The 22,494-nt window shown below is 38.7% G+C and overlaps 1 protein-coding gene across 2 annotated transcripts in view; it reads left to right on the forward strand.

Annotated features, from left to right (window-relative positions):
* Positions 1-22,494, forward strand: part of ZFPM2 (zinc finger protein, FOG family member 2) — a 538,352-nt gene that overhangs the window by 251,171 nt on the left and 264,687 nt on the right. Inside the window, exon 4 of one of the 2 annotated variants that reach the window (XM_045162789.1) lies at positions 21,068-21,186. In XM_045162789.1, coding sequence (XP_045018724.1) covers positions 21,068-21,186 — 119 coding nt within the window. Of the gene's footprint in view, positions 1-21,064; positions 21,187-22,494 lie in introns of those variants that run through there. The other variant, XM_045162790.1, reaches the window with a different exon arrangement.

Here is a 22,494-nt window from a genome sequence, read left to right on the forward strand (position 1 = left end):
TGGAGAAGGGAACGGCTACCCACTCCAGTGTTCTGGCCTGGAGAATTCCATGGACTGTATAGTCCATTGGTTCACAAAGAGTCAGACATGACTGAGCGACTTTCACTCTCTTCATTTACATGATAGAGTTTTACAAATATCCTTTAATTTTAATAGTGTTGATTATGTGAGTATTCTTATATATAATTGTCAAATAATAATGACTTAAATCTACATTTTTAAAGAAAGAACGGCAGTTGACTTCTTGCATCAAACACACAGTTTAGATAGATGTGGTTGTTTCTGGGTGGGGGATTCTGATATCAAAAATCCTACCATTAGTTCTGGATGTGTTCACCTGTTAGAGAATATAGATATTCCTTGACTCAAATACAACGGAGTTACAGCCTGACAAACCCATTGAAAGTTGAAAATAGAGTAAGTCAAAAATGCACTTAGTACCCAATGTCATAGCTTGGCCTGCTTACCTTCAGTGTGCTCAAAACACTTACATTAGCCTCTGGTTTGAAAAAATTAACCCCCAAAACTATTTTATAGTGAAATGCCGAATATCTCATAACGACAGAATGATCTTTGTTTGTTCCCAAGGCAAACCATTCAATATCACAGTAATCCAAGTCTATGCCACAACCAGTAATGCTGAAGAAGCTGAAGTTGAACAGTTCTATGAAGACTTACAAGACCTTTTAGAACTAACACCCAAAAAAGATGTCCTTTTCATTATAGGGGACTGGAATGCAAAAGTAGGAAGTCAAGAAACATCTGGAGTAACAGGCAAATTTGGCCTTGGAATACGGAATGAAGCAGGGCAAAGACTAATAGAGTTTTGCCAAGAAAATGCACTGGTCATAACAAACACCCTCTTCCAACAACACAAGAGAAGACTCTGTACATGGACATCACCAGATGGTCAACACCGAAATCAGATTGATTATATTCTTTGCAGCCAAAGATGGAGAAGCTCTATACAGTCAGCAAAAACAAGACCAGGAGCTGACTGTGGCTCAGACCATGAAATTCTTATTGCCAAATTCAGACTTAAATTGAAGAAACTAGGGGAAACCACTAGACCATTCAGGTATGACCTAAATCAAACCCGTTATGATTATACAGTAGAAGTGAGAAATAGATTTAAGGGCCTAGATCTGATAGATAGAGTGCCTGATGAACTATGGACTGAGGTTCGTGACATTGTACAGGAGACAGGGATCAAGACCATCCCCATGGAAAAGAAATGCAAAAAGGCAAAATGGCTGTCTGGGGAGGCCTTACAAATAGCTGTGAAGAGAAGCGAAAAGCAAAGGAGAAAAGGAAAGATATAAGTATCTGAATGCAGAGTTCCAAAGAATAGCAAGAAGAGATAAGAAAGCCTTCTTCAGCGATCAATGCAAAGAAATAGAGGAAAACAACAGAATGGGAAAGACTAGAGATCTCTTCAAGAAAATTAGAGATACCAAGGGAACATTTCATGCAAAGATGGGCTCGATAAAGGACAGAAATGGTACGCACCTAACAGAAGTAGATAATATTAAGAAGAGGTGGCAAGAATACACAGAAGAACTGTACAAAAAAGATCTTCAGGACCCAGATAATCACGATGGTGTGATCACTGACCTAGAGCCAGACATCCTGGAATGTGAAGTTAAGTGGGCCTTAGAAAGCATCACTACGAACAAAGCTAGTGGAGGTGATGGAATTCCAGTTGAGCTATTTCAAATCCTGAAAGATGATGCTGTGAAAGTGCTGCACTCAATATGCCAGCAAATTTGGAAAACTCAGCAGTGGCCACAGGACTGGAAAAGGTCCGTTTTCATTCCAATCTCAAAGAAAGGCAATGCCAAAGAATGCTCAAACTACCACACATTTGCACTCATCTCACACGCTAGTAAAGTAATGCTCAAAATTCTCCAAGCCAGGCTTCAGCAATATGTGAACTGTGAACTTCCTGATGTTTAAGCTGGTTTTAGAAAAGGCAGAGGAACCAGAGATCAAATTGCCAACATCCGCTGGATCATCGAAAAGCAAGAGAGTTCCAGAAAAACATCTATTTCTGCTTTATTGACTATGCCAAAGCCTTTGACTGTGTGGATCACAATCAACTGTGGAAAATTCTGAAAGAGATGGGAATACCAGACCACTTGATCTGCCTCTTGAGAAATTTGTATGCAGGTCAGGAAGCAACAGTTAGAACTGGACATGGAACAACAGACTGGTTCCAAATAGGAAAAGGAGTACGTCAAGGCTGTATATTGTCACCCTGCTTATTTAACTTATATGCAGAGTACATCATGAGAAACACTGGACTGGAAGAAGCACAAGCTGGAATCAAGATTTCTGGGAGAAATATCAATCACCTCAGATATGCAGATGACACCACCCTTATGGCAGAAAGTGAAGAGGAACTAAAAAGCCTCTTGATGAAAGTGAAAGTGGAGAGTGAAAAAGTTGGCTTAAGGCTCAACATTCAGAAAACGAAGATCATGGCATCCGGTCCCATCACTTCATGCGAAATAGATGGGGAAACAGTGGAAACAGTGTCAGACTTTATTTTTGGGGGCTCCAAAATCAGATGGTGACTGCAGCCATGAAATTAAAGGATGCTTACTCCTGGGAAGGAAAGTTATGACCAACCTAGATAGCATATTGAAAAGCAGAGACATTACTTTGCCAACAAAGGTTCATCTAGTCAAGGCTATTGTTTTTCCTGTGGTCATGTATGGATGTGATAGGTGGACTGTGAAGAAGGCTGAGTGCCGAAGAATTGATGCTTTTGAAGTGTGGTGTTGGAGAAGACTCTTGAGAGTTCCTTGGACTGCAAGGAGATCCAACCAGTCCATTCTGAAGGAGATCAGCCCTGGGATTTCTTTGGAAGGAATGATGCTGAAGCTGAAACTCCAGTACTTTGGCCACCTCATGTGAAGAGTTGACTCATTGGAAAAGACTGATGCTGGGACGGACTGGGGCAGGAGAAGAAGGGGACGACAGAGGATGAGATGGCTGGATGGCGTCACTGACTCAATGGACGTGAGTGGGTGAACTCCGGGAGTTGGTAATGGACAGGGAGGCCTGCCGTGCTGCGATTCATGGGGTCGCAAAGAGTTGGACACGACTGAGTGACTGAACTGAACTGTACTGAAAGTAAAATGGGTCTGTGGGTACAGAATATTAATAGTTGTTTACCTTCATGATCTCATAGCTGACTTCAAGCTATAGCTTGCTGCCCAGCATCACGAGAAAGAGAGTATGATTATCAAATGGCACATTACTAGCCTTGGAAGAGATCAGCGTTCGAAGCATAATTTCTACTGAGTGCATTTTACTTTTGCATCATCGTAAAGTGAAAAATCCTAAATTGATCCATTGTAAGTTGATGACCGTCTATAGATTACTTCACCTGGTCTGTCAAGTGATCTGTCAAGGAACAAGTGATGAAAAGGGTCCCTTCTACCTGTAGTCACTATAAACAGTGATAGATGCATACATTTCTAGAGAAGATACACTTGCAAATGAGCTTACGTCTCTGATCTGTAGTGCTTAAAGTGATAACTTTTAGTAGTATTATCTCAATTTCAGGAGTTTATATGAAATTATCAAAAAAGAGTAAAGTATAATATTCTAATATTGAAAATATTTTATAAGAAAGGGCCAGTAATATTTAAGATGAATGTACAAGTTCTATTCCAAGACTTTTAAGAAATATCATTTTGTCTAAAATTAACTCACTTGCAATATTGAACAATAGAAACTTACCATCATTTACAATTTCTATGGTCTTTAACATTTTTTTAACACAAATTCCAGTCATTTGTTTCTTCTGATTTGGTCGTAATTTTAACTCAAGACAGTGCTTTCTAGTTTACTGAACCTCTGCCTTGCAAATAGTTCCTCTATCTATGGGATTCTCCAAGCAAGAATACTGGAGCGGGTTACCATGCCCCCTCCAGGGCATCCTCTCAACCCAGGGATGGAACCCAGGTTGTCTGCATTGCAGGCAGATCCTTTACCATCTGAACAACCTGGGATGCCCTGTAACATAACAAATGTGTTTAAATGCTCATGTTAATGCTGTATTGTATTCATTTTTGAAATAAATTATTTCTGATCTATTAAAGAAAAAAGATGATTTATACTGTCTTTTGCCAGCTTTCACACCTCTGAGTTGTCATTCCGAATCTGAGCTGACGTAGGAGACTTTTCTTCTTGCTGGTCAAATTGTATCTCTTTCCTTTATCAAAAAGCTTCGTGTGTTAGATGCTAATTACCACACAACCATCAGAATGAGTCACATAAGGAAAAGATCTACATATGATTCATGTTTATATCTCCAGTATCCAGCATCGTGCCTGACATTATGTGTTCAACAAATAATTTTGAATGAGAAAATACTTCTATAAATGAAGTTCAGTTGAGTGAGGTTTTATGAATAAAAATAGTCCTAGATTCCAATAATTGCAGATGTTTAATGCTTGGTGTTGAAGACTCTTGAGAGTCCCTTGGACTGCAAGGAGATCCAACCAGGAGATCAGCCCTGGGATTTCTTTGGAAGGAATGATGCTAAAGCTGAAACTGCAGTACTTTGGCCACATCATGTGAAGAGTTGACTCATTGGAAAAGACTCTGATGCTGGGAGGGATTGGGGGCAGGAGGAGAAGGGGACGACAGAGGATGAGATGTCTGGATGGCATCACTGACTCGATGGACGTGAGTCTGAGTGAACTCCGGGAGTTGGTGATGGACAGGGAGGCCTGGCGTGCTGCGATTCATGGGGTCTCAAAGAGTCAGACATGACTGAGCGACTGAACTGAACTGAATGCTTGGTGATCTCTTGTAGGTCTATTGGGCCATGCTCCAAATGAGCATATGCAAAACTTCCTATTAGAGGTCACTCCACAGAAATGATTTAGTCAGAGGCATTTGTTTCTATGTGGAGGAAAGGCTTAAACCTTAGTTCTGCACAGTGATCTCTGAGTTTGTGGAAACTACGCTCTTGAGTATTATCAGCCAGCCTGCCTGCCTGCTTTCTTTCCTTGCTCTCTCCCTTGCTTCCTTCTTCAAGATCTGGTATTTCTATATCCCACATTCATGTTGAAAAGGGAATGATCCAAGGAAAGGCGAGAGGAATTGAAGAGAAGAATAACACATACACACACACACATATGTGTGTGTGTATATATAGAAATATTTTACAAGTTGGAGAATGTGAAGGCACCAGATTTTCTAGTTTGCAATCACTGTGTATAATTTCACATCAGAAAGTTCTCTTCAGAGAACATGCTATCAACCAAATGAAAAGATGGGAAATCGTTTTGGAATGTTCAAAATGCCTTATACACTTTATGTTCTTAGAAAGAAAAGTTTTTATTTCATATGCTAATAATGACTTGATATATTTAATCAGGTGATCAATTTTTTAATTTTAGTTTATTCAGTAACAGAATACTTTCTCTGAGGAATGATAGTCAGGGGCTGTTGTGAAGAGGGGAGAGGTGGGGGATATTTCACTGTTTTAAAACCATGTATCTTTGATTTCTTCTATCTGAAATTTGTGGGACAGAAATGTAAATGTTTATTGTGAACTCATAATCAAACAATACTTTTGCCACTCTTCTCTCTGTATTGCTTTCCCAGTGTCTTGTTTGTTTAATATTTCTATCACCTTGCCTCCTTCAAAACTCACCCTGCGGCCCCTTCCTTCAGGCATTCACATTCTGCTTCCCAAATTGACTGGCATCTAATCTTATACATGAATCCACTCTAATGGCTGAGGACTATCCTTCCACCTAGTTAAGTCATTAAAATTTTTAAAAAGAGGCAGCCTGATAAAGTGAGATCAACATGAGAGGTTCAGAAAACTAGGGTTGAAATCCTACAAAACTACTAATTCTGTAACTTAGTTACTTCAGCTCTGAGTTAAAAAGCCCAATGGCTATAATGGTAAAATGATAAAATAATCATAATAATAATGCCTATTCTACAAACTTCTTATTAATATGTGTTATAAAGTGAAATATTATTAATGTGCAAGAATTATCATTTCTTTAAAATAATCATTTAACCCAAAACAGTGAACATACACACACACATTTATAATTTCTGCAACCCTACCAGGTAAAAACATTGTGGGGTAATCTAGAATGTTCCATGTACAGTGATAATAAATACACACAAATCACTATTACATGGAAGAAAATGGTAAAAAAAAAAAAATTACTAGAGCTAAAATCAAATACTCTGGGAGTTCAAAGGAAGAGATCACCTCTGATTTTCTGCCACACAGAGGCTATATGAATCAGGGAAATGTTTATAAGGAAATGAGAGACAGACTTCAAAAGATGATAAATTTTTAAACATAACACTGATGGTGAGTATTTTGGGTCATATACTAGAGATCTAAGGCCTTCACAACATAGAGAGATGGGCTATATGCACCTCCCAAAAAGTCAGTGTCAAGGAGGCTGCTTTTGGCAAGATTACTCTGGTCTGTTACGTGTAACTTAAGAGTATATACAACTGTGAATATATACAAGCATTAATAAAAGACTCCAGTATTATGAGTAAATGACTGCAGCTTGCTTGATCTTTAGGAATTACGTTTTCTAAAGTATTATCTGAAACTAAAAATATCTTTAGCAATGAGTTCAAGGTTTAGAAATAAAATCTTTGTGCCTGTATTATAGCCTTCATAGTAAATCTTTCTGTAGACTAAAGGCAGTTTCAAATTTAAAAATATATACATATATTGTGGGTTTCCCTGGTGGCTCAGACACTAAAGAATCCGCCTGTAATGCAGGAGACCTAGGTTCGATCCCTACATCTGGACGAGGGAATGGCAACCCAGTCCAGTATTCTTGCCTGGAGATTTCCATGGATAGAGGAGCCTAGTGGGCTGCAGTCCATGGGGTTGCAAAGAGTCAGACACGACTGAACAACTAACACTTAACATACATATATTGTATTTCTTGAAGAAGCCATACAATAAGAGAATTAAGTGGCTGATATAGATAATGCATTCATGGTCAGCGCACAAGATTTATTCTCCCCAGTTTGGGGACCCACATCAAGGCTTCATGTGCTCAGTCATGTCCAACTCTTTGCGACCCTTTGTACTGTAGCCCACCATGTCCTCTGACGGTGGGATTTTTCAGGTGAGTGTACTGAAGTGGGTTGCCATTTCATCTTCCTATACCAGGAATCGAACCCATGCCTCTTGTGGGCTCCTGCATTGTGGGCAGATTACATACCTGCTGAGCCATAAAACACTTCAGTATTGTATGTGCTGCAGTGGCAATAGTGTTAGATGTGAACTCAAGTATCCTCAGGTTTGTATTCATTGGTAACATGTTACATTTTTATTCTCTTCATAATTGTTTTCTATTTCTTTTTAAAAACTTTTTTAAAATGACATTTGTTCTCAGAATAAAAAAAAAGTAAAGTATGTAATGGAATATCACTTTTAGAACAATCTTCGGCAGTCTTCTTTGACTGAGAGTACTTGGCAGGACACTGTTACTTCCTTGAAGTATACTAAAGGGTTTCACAATAATGCTATAATTCCCATGTTATTTGTTCATTTGTCAAATTATTTTGCCATCCCTTGGTTCTCTCATAATTGTGACCTAAAAAGTGACCTCCCCATCCCCACATGGAGCTTCATGTAGATTTTTCCTTCCAGGCAAAACTCATCCTAATCACAATTGATACATAAGAATGTTTACCTGTTAAATCTTGTCAGTACATTTTCTTTCATCTCTGTCTATACCATCTCACAATGTTAAAAGCATGATTGTATCTGGGTTCAGTTCAGTTCAGTTCAGTCACTCAGTCATGTCCGACTCTTTGTGATCCCATGGACTGTAGTGCTCCGGGCCTCCCTGTCCATCACCAACTCCCAGAGTTTATTCAACTTCATGTCCATTGAGTCAGTGATGCCATCCAGCCATCACATCCTCTGTCGTCCCCTTCTCCTCCTGCCTTCAGTCTTTCCCAGCATCAGGGTGTTTTCAAATGAGTCAGTTCTTTGCATCAGGTGGCCAAAGTACTGGAATTTCAGCCTCAGCATCAGTCCTTCCAGTGAATATTCAGGACTGATTTCCTTTAGGATGGACTGATTGGATCTCCCTGCTGTCCAAGGGACTCTCAAGAGTCTTCTACATCACCACAGTTCAAAAGCATCAATTCTTCAGTGCTCAGCTTTCTTTATAGTTCAAGTCTCACATCCATACATGACTACTGGAAAAACCATAGCTTTGGCTAGAGGGACCTTTGTCGGCAAAGTAATGTCTCTGCTTTTTAATATGCTGTCTAGGTTGGTCGTAGTTTTTCTTCCAAGGAGTAAGTGTCTTTTAACTTCATGGGTGCAATCACCATCTGCAGTGATTTTGGAGCCCAAGAAAATAAAGTCTGTCACTGTTTCCACTGTTTCCCCATCTATTTCCCATGAAGTGATGGGACCAGATGCCATGATCTTAGTTTTCTGAATGTTGAGTTTCAAGCCAACTTTTTCACTCTCCTCTTTCACTTTCATCAAGAGGCTCTTTAGTTCTTCTTCACTTTCTGCCATAAGGGTGGTGTCATCTGCATATCTAAGGTTATTGATATTTTTCCCCGCAATCTTGATTCAAGCTTGTGCTTCATCCAGGCCAGCGTTTCTCATGATTTACTCTCCATGTAAGTTAAATTAGCAGGGTGACAATATACAGCCTTGATGTACTCCTTTTCCAATTTGGAACCAGTCTGTTGTACCATGTCCAGTTCTAACTATTGCTTCCTGAAATACAGATTTCTCAGGTCAGGTGGCTGGTATTCCATGGTCTGGTATCTGGATTAATAGATGTCAAGATACACCTCATAAGGCATGCTCAGTCACTCATTCATATTTGATTCTTTACGACCCTTTGGACTGTAGTCCACCAGGTTCCTCTGTCCCTGGAATTTCCCAGGCAAGAAGAGGGGAGAGGGGAGGGTTGCCATTTCCTACTCAAGGGGATCCTCCTGACCCAGGGATTGATCCTGAGTCTCCTGCATTGGGCAGGTGGATTCTTTCCCAGTGAGCCTCCCAGTTGGCTCCAGTATACCTCATAAGGCAGTGATCTTCAAGTATCAGCAATGACTTGTGAAAAGTTCCATTGTGTGCCAAATATCATCTTCTAAATTAATAAATGTAACTATGAGAAAACATGAAACTTTAACAGACAAAAAGAAATGTTGCCTTAAATTTAGAACCTTAAATATCAATGAGGTCTGTGCTTTGCTTAGTCACATCTGACTCTCTGCGATCCCATGGACTGTCGCCCGCCTGGCTCCTCTGTCCATGGGGATTCTCCAGGCAAGAATACTGGAGCGGGTTGCCATGCCCTCCTCCAGGAGATCTTCCCAACCCAGGGATCGAACCCAGGTCTCCCACATTGCAGGAGGATTCTTACCATGTGAGCCACCAGGGGAGCCCAGGAGAACTGGAGTGGGTAGCCTATCCCTTCTCCAGGGGATCTTCCCGACCTGGAATCACAATGAGGTCTACCAGTGTTCTATATTAAATATGCTTTAAAAGCTATCCCTTGCTGCTTTTTGTCGAACAGGAGCTTACAGTTTATTTTTACCCAAAGTTTCTCCTTTAGAGTTTGTCCTCGTGGAGAGAACACGCCTCTCTGACCAGCGCTCTGCAGGCCCTGACCCTTCTATGGGCCTCCTGCTGAGAGAGACTTCTGACTTTTGCTCCTCCGCTGCTGTTTCCTCTGTCTGCTCGCCCAGACCTCTCACAACCAAGGCTGTTCCTCCCTAACTGTACCTCCCAAAGCATACCCTCCCTCTGTGTCTCAGGATTTGAATCAGGAAGTGGTGGTGGGTCGGCCTATGACAAGGAGTGGTGTCTGAAAGGTCAGAGGGGGTTCTGGCAGCGAAGAAGCCTACTGTGCCAGGTTTCTTGAGCGAAAGAGTGCCAACTCCCCCTCCTCCTTTCAGCAGCTGAACAATGTCCAGAAACTGCAGCTCTTCCTTCCAGTGACTTTTCCAAACATTTGCAAGAGTTAGTCACACTCCAAGTGAATAGTTTCAGACACCTGGGGTGAGCTAGGTTTTGCTTCATATAAATAGACCATAGAACAAAGGGCAGAATACAGCAGTTTCTTTCCCTCAGTCTTGAACGTGGTCTCTGTGTATGAAACTTATTTTTATATGTGAAGAGGCAGGTAGAGGTTTTTTAGTTATTTCAGATCCCAGTTTTGTTTTTAAAAACATCTTGAATTGTGTACTTTATTATCAGTAATAGTACTACCTAGAACCATATTTTACCTCCTTTTATCTATCTGAAAGATGATAATTTGTAGGTTCCAGTGGGTCTTAAGATAGAATATTCAAAACTAATACAATTATGTAAAGTTTAAAAAATAAAATAAAATTAAAAAAAAAAAACAAAAAACAAAAAAAAAGATAGAATATTCAGACATATAATAGCTTCAGAATGAATCCTGAATGCCAGCTAGAATAGGAAAGCAAAAGGTTCCTGAGTTAGTAAATACATGCCCATATCTGGTAGCACATGCATGTAAATTTGCTTCTTAATACACGTTGATTTTCTATGAGTTTTTAGAAACTGTAGCCAAAGGGTGTGTTTTGTATTCTGAAGAAATGCAGTGAATTAACTTTGCTACGTTTCAGCCAATTGCAGTGTCTTGTTTTAGTTTTAGGTGCTGAATGCGTTGCATGAAAAGAGAATGTTTCTCTTTTGCCACCACCATTATGTTATCTTTTCCAGTGCAATTACAAGCTAATTCAGGGCTCTTTGTGTTCCACTAATAGCTTCTGATTCTCTGCTGTCACCTAGTACCTCTTCATGCACTTTTAATACCATCTGCAGTGCCCCTAGCACTTACCTAGGGTGAGCATTTTTCTCTAAGTAGAGACTCATCTTTGGCAAATCATTAATGGAACATCAAAAAGATCCCATCTGTTAGAGTTACATATGGCTAAGATCAGAATTATCAAATATCTCATTTTTTTCTTTATTCTTTTCTCTTCTTTTTTTTCCTTTCTTATCCACACAATAAATGTAGTTGTCAGCAGGATAAGTTCATGCGCCGGATAAGGTCACAATTTCATTTAGTGACAACTTCCAACAGTACGGAGTTACAAGGTTCGATTTATTAAAGAGTCAGAAGGGATAAGATCACGGCATGGCCAGCCTGATTTATCAGGGTTTGACTGGAGTACTTGAATAGGGAACGTCGTATTTCAAGTTTATGTTCAAAACTGTAGTTTAGTGTGTGTTATGACTGTATGACTCAAAAATTGAGAAGGAAAATTAGAAAAGGTATCCCTAGAAGGCGATTTGTAGCTGTTAACCAAGAACCATCATTTCCTGTGCCAAACCATGCTTTGAGATGGATCAACAGAGTATAGTGTAAATGGCACTATTTGTCTTAAAATGCAGATGAAACATGCTGTTATTAATGCCTGAGGAAACACACAAAGTGGCAAGACTGCAGTTTGGCTGTGAGGATAATCAGCAGTGAAATGATCGCCTAGCCCTCTTATGTATCTGGCAGGCAGCTGTCAAATGGTTAAACCATAAACTAGCAAGAGCTCTGCCATACTTCAGCCACCTTGGCTGACTTTGAAAATGTTTTGAGATTTTTAGAATCTTTGAGCGCTTTTTGAACTCAGCATGACTTCGGGGCTGTCCATGTTTGATACCATGATGTATAATGTTTTCCAACCATGAAGAAAATATAAATATGGGTTCTGACGCTATAGCCTTGTGCTATAGTAAGGCCTGATAAACATTATGAGCTAATTCATGTGGTCTGCTTTAAAATTTGGTTATATATTTAAAACCAAGTTCAAATCAATCCAAAGTTTATTTTCAGCAAATGAAATAGGATCTTCTGTCATCTCATTTACTTGCAACCATCTTCTTCTTTGAAATCTGAGCCTGGAGTTAAGGGATGTCCCATAAATACCATATACATTTATGCCATCAACTTAATGCTGAATTCAGTTGAAGCATGATTGCTGATAATGATGCTAAAATGCCCACATCTTGTCTGTTCCCCTTTGGTATGCTACAGTTTTCATATACTTTGCTCTTTAATGAGGCATCAAAAGGACTCTATTAAAAGGAAACAAAGCATTGACTTGATAGCACCTTCAATAAAGAAAGATTTGAGGGTATCTCTCTTGATTTTAAGTTTTCTTTCCACAGTAAATTTCTTCTATTTGAACAACAAAAAAAGTGGGTTGATATCTTAAAAGCTGCAGTATGTTTGGTAGTGATTTCTGACTTAGGGCTTTTTTTTTTAAGTGAAGCTATCATAAGTCTGTGAGTAATCACAGACTTTTAAAAGTATGCATTATCAAGAAGATAAGAGAAACAGCCCTCAGCACTAACAATATTATCTTTTACCAAAATTGATTAGCCCATCCTATGTGTCTCAAATATTTTGTGTGAACTTACCCAGCAAGTTAAAAATAATTTTTAAAAGTGGGCTTCTTTTTGAAGATTAGCTGCAAAATTATGAACTGGGCAGAAAAAAAATAATCTTTATTTTTTTGTCCTGCTCCATGTTTCACACACGAGGTAATGTAGTTAGTGCAATAAAATGTTGAACAAATGAAATGTATGATTGTTGTAATACAAAGAGCAGACATATATTAAGACAGCCTTTTTGTTTGTTTGTTTTTAAAATCAACTTTTAACTATAGTACAATTAGGTCTATGAGCTTATGAAAAGTCTCATCCAATCAATGATGTTCCGTTTGTATTTTGCAATTATTGCATCACAAACTATATTAATTACCATAGAATAAACAGAAATAAAAAATACATCTGGAGTTCAAGATGCATATAATCCTGTTGAGGTGAAAGGAGTTATCCAAGGGAAACCACTAGGGAATAATTAAATGCAAAACTGTGTGGACTGTAAATGTTATGGGAGAATTAGGAGAGGAGAACTCAGTTTATTGTAGAGTTCAGAATTGTTTGGTGAAAGAGAATAACTTTAATCTTGCAACATTAGTAGGATTTATCAGGGCAGCCAAGGCGATGTTGTGTCTGCCAGGTAGCCACAACAATTCTCAGGAAGGTGTGGGAGTTAAGCTAGAGGAAGAGGAAGGTGTGATGAAGAATTACTTGACTGGAGAGAAGAAGAAATTCTGGAGAGCAAATAGGCAGTCAAGCAGACTCTGTGGAGCAGCGCTGTGGTGGTATTGGGACTCAGGCATAGATGTTCAAGTCGGATGGTCTAAAGGAAGCAGTGAAAGGACTTGCACAAATGAATAACATGATGAAAGTGGAGTTTAAGTTTATCTTGGCAAGGATTTAGAGCCCAAATCAGAGCTGTAGAGTGAATTGAGGCTGGTTGGTCCTCTACATCTGAGTTGATAGAAAACAAAAAACAAACAAGCAAGCAAACAAAACTGGGAAATGCTGATAAGAAATGTGAATCCAGGAGATATTTAAAGGAAAAGTAAAAATCAAGGTATGGAGAGTGTTTTTTGGATAGAGGTGTTAAAGAAGGAATGTGACCATAGGCACTGAATGGCTAAATGTGATGATGGAAGTATGTGGACATGCTCTTAGAAGTGCTTCATTTTCTTGGTGGTGAATAGTAAATGTTTATTAGGTACTTTGCACATGTTATCTGAGTGAATCCTCACAGCAACCATATGAGAAAGATATTGTAATTACTTTTTGGTTTGAAGAAACTGAAGTTCAGAGGGTTAGGGACTTGGTCAGGATCACACAACTTGTTCCACTTTTCTCCAATTTGATTTTGAACCTACTCTGATCCATGTGCTGGCCTCCAATTCTAAAACACTCCTTTCATCCCAGGCACCCATGGTCTCCATCTCATCAAAAGGAATTTTCCCAGTCCTTTTCTTACTTACATAAATTTTCAGGTTACTTGATTGATCCTTCCTCCTTTAAATTCTCAATCCATTGGATGCTATGGTACCATGTCCAGTTTCTTCCCTTTTTTCTGTTTTCTTACACTTCTCTTAAATATTCTGTGCCTGCTCCTCCATCTCTCTGCCTTTTGAAAATTCTTGGAACTCTATCCTCAATCTTATTGTTTTATCATGTTACACTCTCTTCTAGATCAACAATTCTATGACTATTATTACCATATACAAGCTGGTCTTAATGAATAAATGCTAACATTTTTCACTCTAGTCAAGACCTTGCTTCCAAGTCACAGGCTTGGCCACGTAACTCACCCCAAATCACCTCTTGCCTTCCTTACAGAGCCACTTTGGCCCCAGTATTTCCAAGCTATTATTCCTCATCTTAACCTTAAATCTTTTTTTTTTCCCCTGAGTTCCTTGTCTCAATAGGTATATGGCCATTGACCCATTTGCCCCTGCCAGATACCCAGAACATCATTGCTGGATTTTTCCTTTTCTAATTCCTAAAATCTAAAAATAATACTAAATTCTATGGCTTCAACTTCCCAAACCTTATGGATTACATTTACTCAAATTTATCCAGGCTCTAAATCTGTTTTGTTTGTTGCTTTATGCCTGAGTGTAACTAATAAATATTAGTAGAATAAATGAATGAATAAACTTATGAATGGATGCAAAAAAAAATGAGTAAGCAAATCCAATGAAAAGGGAACTTTGCTTTCTTTATTTTGAAATCTCTCATCTTTTCAAATCAAACATTCCTTTTATGATAAGCTAGCTCTAAGACCTGAGTCTTTGACCCACCATCTCAGTGTTCTTTCTACTTCTCATAATATATTATATCTGGAGAAAGAAAATCATGGTGTCATGGACTCCATATTAAGTAGTAAGTGACAAACCCCTTTAACAATGACAAATCAAAGATTCAGAAAACATAGAATTTATTCATGGCCATCAGCTGACTATTTGGTAGAGGATCTAAAATGTAATCTTATTGTAGTACATGGTATTTCCTCTATTTCATGACTCTTATTAGACTTTGAAAAAATTAAAAATATTATACTCAAGGAAATAAAGCTTCCATCATATTTCTGTTGCTTTCATTAAACTATGTAGGCATGGTAGTGTATAAATGCTAATTATTTTGCAATGTGCTTGCAGTTTTCTGAAAGTAAGTGTTAGTTGCTCAGTTGTACCTGACTCTTTGCAACCCTGTGGACTGCAGCCCACCAGGCTCCTGTGTCCATGAGATTTTCCAGGCAAGGATACTGGAGTGGGTTGCCATTTCCTTCTCCAGGGGATCTTCCCAACCCAGGGATCAAACTCAGGTCTTCTGTACTGCAGGCAGATTCTTTACTGACTGAGCTACAAGGGAAGCCCAGTTTTCTGAAAAGCTGCTCTGAATAAATGAATGTTTTTATTTAACTGTTTCAGCAGCAGAAAGAATTTCACAAACCTCAAAATAACGTCTAACATCTTGATAGACTAGAAAGGAGACTAAGATTTGCCTGAGATCTGCTAGTTTATCTAACAAAGTTGAAGAGATTGACTTGAGAGCTTGAACAGTTGCTGGACTTTCTGTTATAGCCATCTTTAAGAGCTCATAAACCTATTTTTGTCCTGCTTAAAATTTTAATGCATAGTCTAAGACACCTCGAAAACTTTGGAGATATTTGGGTATCACTTCATGATTTGCCCTAAGTTTGTAGTTCTTAATCCATTAAAAGACAGACCTGCTTGTAAATCCATAGGTATAGATAAGGAGTCACTGTTTGATTGAGTCTGAACCCTTTTCAAATGAAAAATGTCAGTGGAAGAAAGAGAGGATGAATTACATTTTTAAAGGGTTTTCAAAGATTTTCATGATTCCTCTGGTGTCACTTGAAATGTGACATGACATTTTTTTTGTATGTAAAAACAACAAATTATTTAGGCATTATTTTTATGCAGAAAAGAATATTCTTAGTTGAAGAATTGAAAAGTATTTTGTCTTTAAAGGGTAAATTGTAAGGAAATTGTTTAAAATGTATGATTGAAAAATAAGAACTATCAGATAGAAATTAAACAGGTTCTTTTCAAATAGAACAGTTATCCCCCAAATTTAAATAGCTGCATTATCAATATGAAAATGCAGGCATATGATAAGGGATATCTCCCACTGAGCCCTTTTTGATGTCATAACAGATTGTTGGCTATGCTGTATCTTTGAGGATTTCCTGTACAAGTCTCTGATTTCAACTCATTAATCAAAAGGTTTGTATGAGGTTGAAATATATTTTCAGGGGAAAATCTCAGAAATGGGTTTGTTATTCTGCATGCAGAAAACAAATTATTATTGTTCCATATTTCCTGAACTCCAGGTAGGCTTCGGAGTTCAATACTTTTAAGCATTAATATGTTATTTAAAGCAAGTTTTTATTTATAAATCAATATTTAAGAAGCTCACACTTACTGAATCTTTTTGGGTCCATTTGCCTCATTACAGATCATCTTTAGCTACTGATACATAAGAATGAAAAACAACAGAAGTGTATGTCTGTCTTCATTTAATAAGTTTATGAGTACTTCCATTTTTACTGTAATTGACAAATGAGAAAGGATGGAAGCATGAGAAGAAGGAAGGATGGTGGCTTAGTTCTTAAATTTAAATTTTTATGGTGAACATGGAATTCTTGTTTCCAGTACATCGTCATTATTCAGATACAGATACATTTATGTTCATAATGGGCAAAATTTAACCATTACACAATATTTTAGTGGATTGTTGTTTATATATGTTATTATGGTTTTGGGGCTAAGCAATAAAACGTTGGAAAAGGATGTCTGTCTTCTAACTATTAAAAGAAGGTGATACAAAGTAGATAAATAAGATTGAATTCAGCTTGATGGTATTCCTTTCATTTGAAAAATTTATTGAAATATAATTGATTTACAGTGTTGTGTTAGTGTCAGATATACAGCAAAATGATTCACTTATATATATATGTGTGTGTGTATTCATTTTTAATCTTTTCCATTATAGGTTACTACAAGATACTGAGTACAGTTCCCTCTGCTATACAGTAGTAGATCCTTGTTGATTATCTGTTTTATATATAATAGTGTTCTTTTTTCTTTCTAATTGGAGGATAATTACTTTAAAATATTGTTGGTTTCTGCCATAAAACAAAGTGAATCAGCTACAAGTATACCTATATGAAGGCTTCCCAGTTGGCACTAGCGGTAAAGAACCCACCTGCTAATGCAGGAGACTTAAGAACTGCAGGTTTGATCCCTGGGTCAGGAAGATCCCCTGGAGGAGGGCATGGCAACCCACTCCAGTACTCCTGCCTGGAGAATCCCATGGACAGAGGAGCCTGGAGGGCTACAGTCCATGGTGTCTGAAAGGCCTGAAGTGACTTAGCATGCACACACACATACATGTAACCCTCCTTGTAGAACCTCCCTCCCACCCCCCGCCCCACAATTTCACCCCTCTAGGTCATCACACAGCATCAGACTAAGCTCCTCCTGTTGTATAGCCACTTCCCACTAGCTATCTTTTTAACATGGTAATGTATCTATTTCCTTGCTACTCTCTGTTTGTCGCACCCTCTCTTTCCCCTGCTGTGTCCTCTGGTAGATCCTCTACATCCGTGTCTCTGTTCCTGCCCTGCAAATAGGTTCGTCAGTACCATATTTTTAGATTCCATATATACATGTTAGTAGTGTGATTTTAATCCCCAACTCCTAATTTATCCCTCTTCCTTCTTTCCCCTTTGGTAACCCTAATTCTGTCTTCTATGTCTATGAGTCTATTTCTGTTTTCTACATAAGTTTATTTGTATCGTTTCTAAGATTCTACATACAAGCAATATTATATGATATTTGTCTGGCATATTACTTAGTATGATAGTCTCTAGGTCCATTCATTTTACTGCAAATAATGTTATTGCATTCTTTTTTATGGCTGAGTAGTATTCCGCTGTATGTATGTACCACATCTTCTTTACTCATTTGTCTGTGGATACTTAGGTTGCTTCCGCACCTCAGATGCTGTCAACAGTACTGCTGTTGCTAGTGGTAAGGAAACCAACTGCCAGTGCAGAAGATGTAAGAGATGCAGGTTCAGTCCCTGGGTTGGGAGGATGCCCTGGAGAAGGAAACGGCAACCCACTCTAGTATTCTTGCCTGGAAAATCCCATGGACAGAAAAGCCTGGCGGGCTATGGCCCGTAGGGTCACAAAGAATCAGAAATGACTGAAGCAAATTAGCACAGTGAACATTGGGGTGCATGTATCTTTTTGAATTATAGTTTGTGGGGGAAAAGGAACCCTCCTACAATACTGGTGGTTGGAGAAGGAAACAGCTGCCCACTCCAGTGTTCTTGCCTGGAAAACCCCATGGACAGAGAAGCCTGGCGGGCTACAGTCCATAGGCTTGTAAAGAGTCGGACATGACTGAGTACACACAGCAGCACACACTACTAGTGGGAATGTAAATTGGTGCAGCAACTATAGAAAATAGCATAGATATCCCTTAGAGAACCAAAAATAAAGTTACTATATGATTCAGCGGTTCCACTCCTGGGCATATATTTGGAGAAAATTATCATTTGAAAACTCTATTCCTATGGTGTTGCTTTTAAAATCATCAAGCTTAAAGCTATATATTTAAATTTAGTTATTAACTTGATGGAAACTAAGGTCAAATTAAAGCAAATATTTTGTGTCACCTACCATGACTTATATATCATTTGCAAAGTGTAATTACTGAATTCATTCTGATTTTTTGAAACACTTTATTTTGTATTAAGGTAAACAAGCCGGTTGACAACGTTGTGATAGTTTCAGGTTAACAGCGAACGGATTCAGCCACACGTATATGTGTATCCATTCTCCCGCAAGTGCCCCTCCATCTAGGCTGCCGCACAACACTGAGCAGAGTCCCATGTGCTTTACAGTGGTTCCTTGCTGGTCGTCCGTTTCAAATATAGAAGTGTGTAACGTGTTTATCCCAAACTCTCACATCCTTCTCCCCCTCACCCCCTTGCAACTGCAAGTTCATTCTCTAAGTCTGTGAGTCTTTTTCTGTTTTGTAGTAAGTTGATTTGTATAATATCTTTTTAGATCCCAGTGTCATACTGAATGAAGCAAGTGAATATATTCTGTTTTATTTAGAATCTTCCTCAGCTATCTATTCTATATGGGTTAACATTCATATTTCTTCATATTCCATTTCTTCCATTTTCAGGTCTGCTCTTGAACAGGTTGAGATAAAATTATATTTTGAAAATAACAAATTACACTATTATGATTAATATTTTGAAATATTAAAAAATTTAGTGTGATAATATAGTATGGAAATAATCCCAGAACATGAATGTCATAGATTTAAGTACTTAAAGAGAAGGTCTCCAGTTCCTGATTGAGATTTTTTTTTTTAATTTATCCCAAACAATGTTTCGGAGAAGGCAATGTCACCCCACTCCAGTACTCTTGCCTGGAAAATCCCATGGGCGGAGGAGCCTAGTGGGCTGCAGTCCATGGGGTCACGAAGAGTCGGACACAACTGAGCGACTTCACCTTCACTTTTCACTTTCATGCATTGGAGAAGGAAATGGCAACCCACTCCAGTGTTCTTGCCTGGAGAATCCCAGGGACGGGGGAGCCTGGTGGGCTGCCATCTATGAGGTCACACAGAGTCAGACACGACTGAAGCGACTTAGCAGCAGCAGCAGCAGCAAACAATGTTTAGGTTTAACGGCCATTCTTCGACGTTTTGAAGGCTTCATTTATTTTTTATTAATCCATTCATTTATTTCTTAAGTGAGCATTTGATTGATTCCTACTGTATGCCATTGAATACTGTCTTAGTTTCCTATTACTATATAATGATCACAAAGTAATAATTGGGAAGAAATAAAGGAGAATATCAACCTAAACTGCCTGTTTGGGGAGGGTTTTTGTCCAAACTTGTAGCATAAAGTCTTGCCTAAAGTACCAAATGTAAAAGCATAATGACTTTGATTTAACATTGTTTTTTTATTTGGGAAAACATACACCTCCAGTTTGCACATGTAGTTGTCCTATCCACTGAAACTACTAGTAATTTCAGGAAATTGCCAAGCACTTAAAAAATAAATTCTCCATGTTCTTCACAAAAGTCTTGTATCACTGTAATAGAGTTATAGCCTAAGGTATATATCTTTTTAGGAAGCCCAGGTGGCACAGTGGTAAAGAATCTGCCTGCCAATGCAGGAGACACAAGAGATGCAGGTTCAATCCCTGGCTCGGGAAGATCCCCTGGAGTAGGAAATGGCAACCCAATCCCGTATTCTTGGGCTTCCCTGGTGACTCAGCTGGTAAAGATCTGCCTGCAATGCAGGAGACCTTGGTTTGATCCCTGGGTTGGGAAGATCTCCTGGAGAAGGGAAAGGCTACCCACTCCAGTATTCTGTCCTGGAGAATTCCATGTGTATAGTCCATGGGGTCACAAAGAGTTGGACACAACTGAGCGACTTTCACTTCACTTCACTTCATATATATCAGTAATTGCAATGTTTTACTTACATTGGTGATCAAATGTAGGAATTTAAACTCTGAGCTATTGTCCTAATGTTTCCTGCCTGATTTTACATTGTATCAGTGCTTTTTGAAGATGTGTTATCATTTCTGGTTCTTAAGGATTTACTGAATAGAATTGACTACAGCCGCATGTGTGCGTGCTCAGTCACTTCAGTCGTGTCTGACCCTTTGCAATGCTATGGACTGTGGCCCACCAGGCTCCTCTGTCCATGCAAGGAGCAATATTCTCCAGGCAAGAATATTGGAGTGGGCTGCCATGCCCTCCTCCAGGGGATCTTCCTAATACGGGGAGGGAAATCGAGTTCTGCCTGTGTCTCCTGCATTGCAGGCGGATTCTTTACCCACTGAGCCACCTGGGAAGCCCTACAGTAGACGGTATGTGTGCAAAAACTCAAGAAAGAAATTGGACTAAATGTGAACACAGTTAAAAGGACAAGTTTTATTATCCTGTCAGGATACCAAGAGCAGTTGAGATGAACATAATCAATTCTCGTTATATGAATCCTGAGAATATTGTGCATGGAGACCAAACATACAAAAAGTCAGCTGTTGGTAAAACACAAGTGAAAGTACTTAAACACTCATGTGTTCATTGTCTGCAGGAGAGCTGGAGGTGTTTCAGAAAGATGGAGAGCGAAAAATTCAGAGTCGGCAGCAACTTCCAGTGGGCACCACCTGGGGACCATTCGCTGGGAAGATGGACTTGAATAATAATTCCTTGGTATGTGGATGTTCTGAGATGGTTGACTCTTAGTACTTTGTCATGGTACAGAAATTATCTCTGCTTGCTTCCTGGTGAAAACACTAAAAGTAACAGTTTGCTTTTTCTTTTTCATGGACCGTAAAACTGGAATATTTTCCAAGTGGTTTGTCTCTGACAGTATTATATGCAGAATTTAGAAGGAAACAGGTTAATCACACTGAATGGTTATTTAGTAAGGTAATTTATAAGGTTGCTTTATCTTCATAGCCAGACTAATATTGTTTATATTTAATAATATATACAAATGCTTTTCTTCTTAAGATGACACAAATTGTCATACATTACAGGTTTACATTATGTACAAGAAATAAACAACCTTGATATTGCTTGGCAATTCCATTTGTACTTTTAAGAGTGAGGATAAGTGATCAGCATCATAATTTTTCTTGTTAACTTTTTTGTAAATATTCTGAGCTTGTCTACCTCTGGGAAAAATTATATGAACGATTGATTAGCTATCTTAAAAAGTTATGGAAAGATGGAGTATTTGATTACATTTAAACTTCATTTATTAATTCAGTATGTTAGTTTCCTATTGCAGCTCCAACAAGTTACCACAAACTTTGTGGCTTAAAACAACCCAAGTCCATCATCTTATAGTCTGAAATTAATTTCTTGGGGCTAAAATCAAAGTGTCTGCAGGGCTTTTTGTGCTGGAGCTTCTAGAAGGTGGGGACAGATATTTTCTTTGCTTTTCCATCTTCTAAAGGCTGTCCACAACCCATGGCTCACGGCTTCCTTCCATCTTCACAAACAGCAATGGCTGAGTCTTCTACACATCTTTATTCTGACCCTGACTCTTCTGTATCCCCTTTCCACATTTGGGAACGTGTGTGATTACATTGGGCCCACCTAAGTAATCCAGGATACTCTAGCAACTTCAACTCCATCTGCTTTAATTTCCTTTTGCCTAGTAAGGTAACTTGAACAAAGTCCAGGAATCAGGACACCAGGACCTTTCCTATTATGCGTGATAATACAAGTGACAAAACTTGGGGATAACAATATTTTATATTCTTTAGGAGATCCAGAAATTATATATATATGAAATGGAAGTCCCTCTCTCTAAATGTCATTTATGTGGGAAGAGTTTCATGCCTGCTAAATGACTCTATCTGCATTGAGGTGGGGGGCGGGGGGGCGGCGGTGTAAGAACTCCCAGAGGGGTTCTTGTTAAACAAGTGTGCTTGACTCAGCAATGTTGCTTTCCTTTTTCAGTTGATTACATGAAAGAAATCATTTCTTTGGGTTATTACATGAAAGAAA

The sequence above is a fragment of the Bubalus bubalis genome, chromosome 15, assembly GCF_019923935.1.
Source record: "Bubalus bubalis isolate 160015118507 breed Murrah chromosome 15, NDDB_SH_1, whole genome shotgun sequence".
NCBI lineage: Eukaryota > Metazoa > Chordata > Mammalia > Artiodactyla > Bovidae > Bubalus > Bubalus bubalis.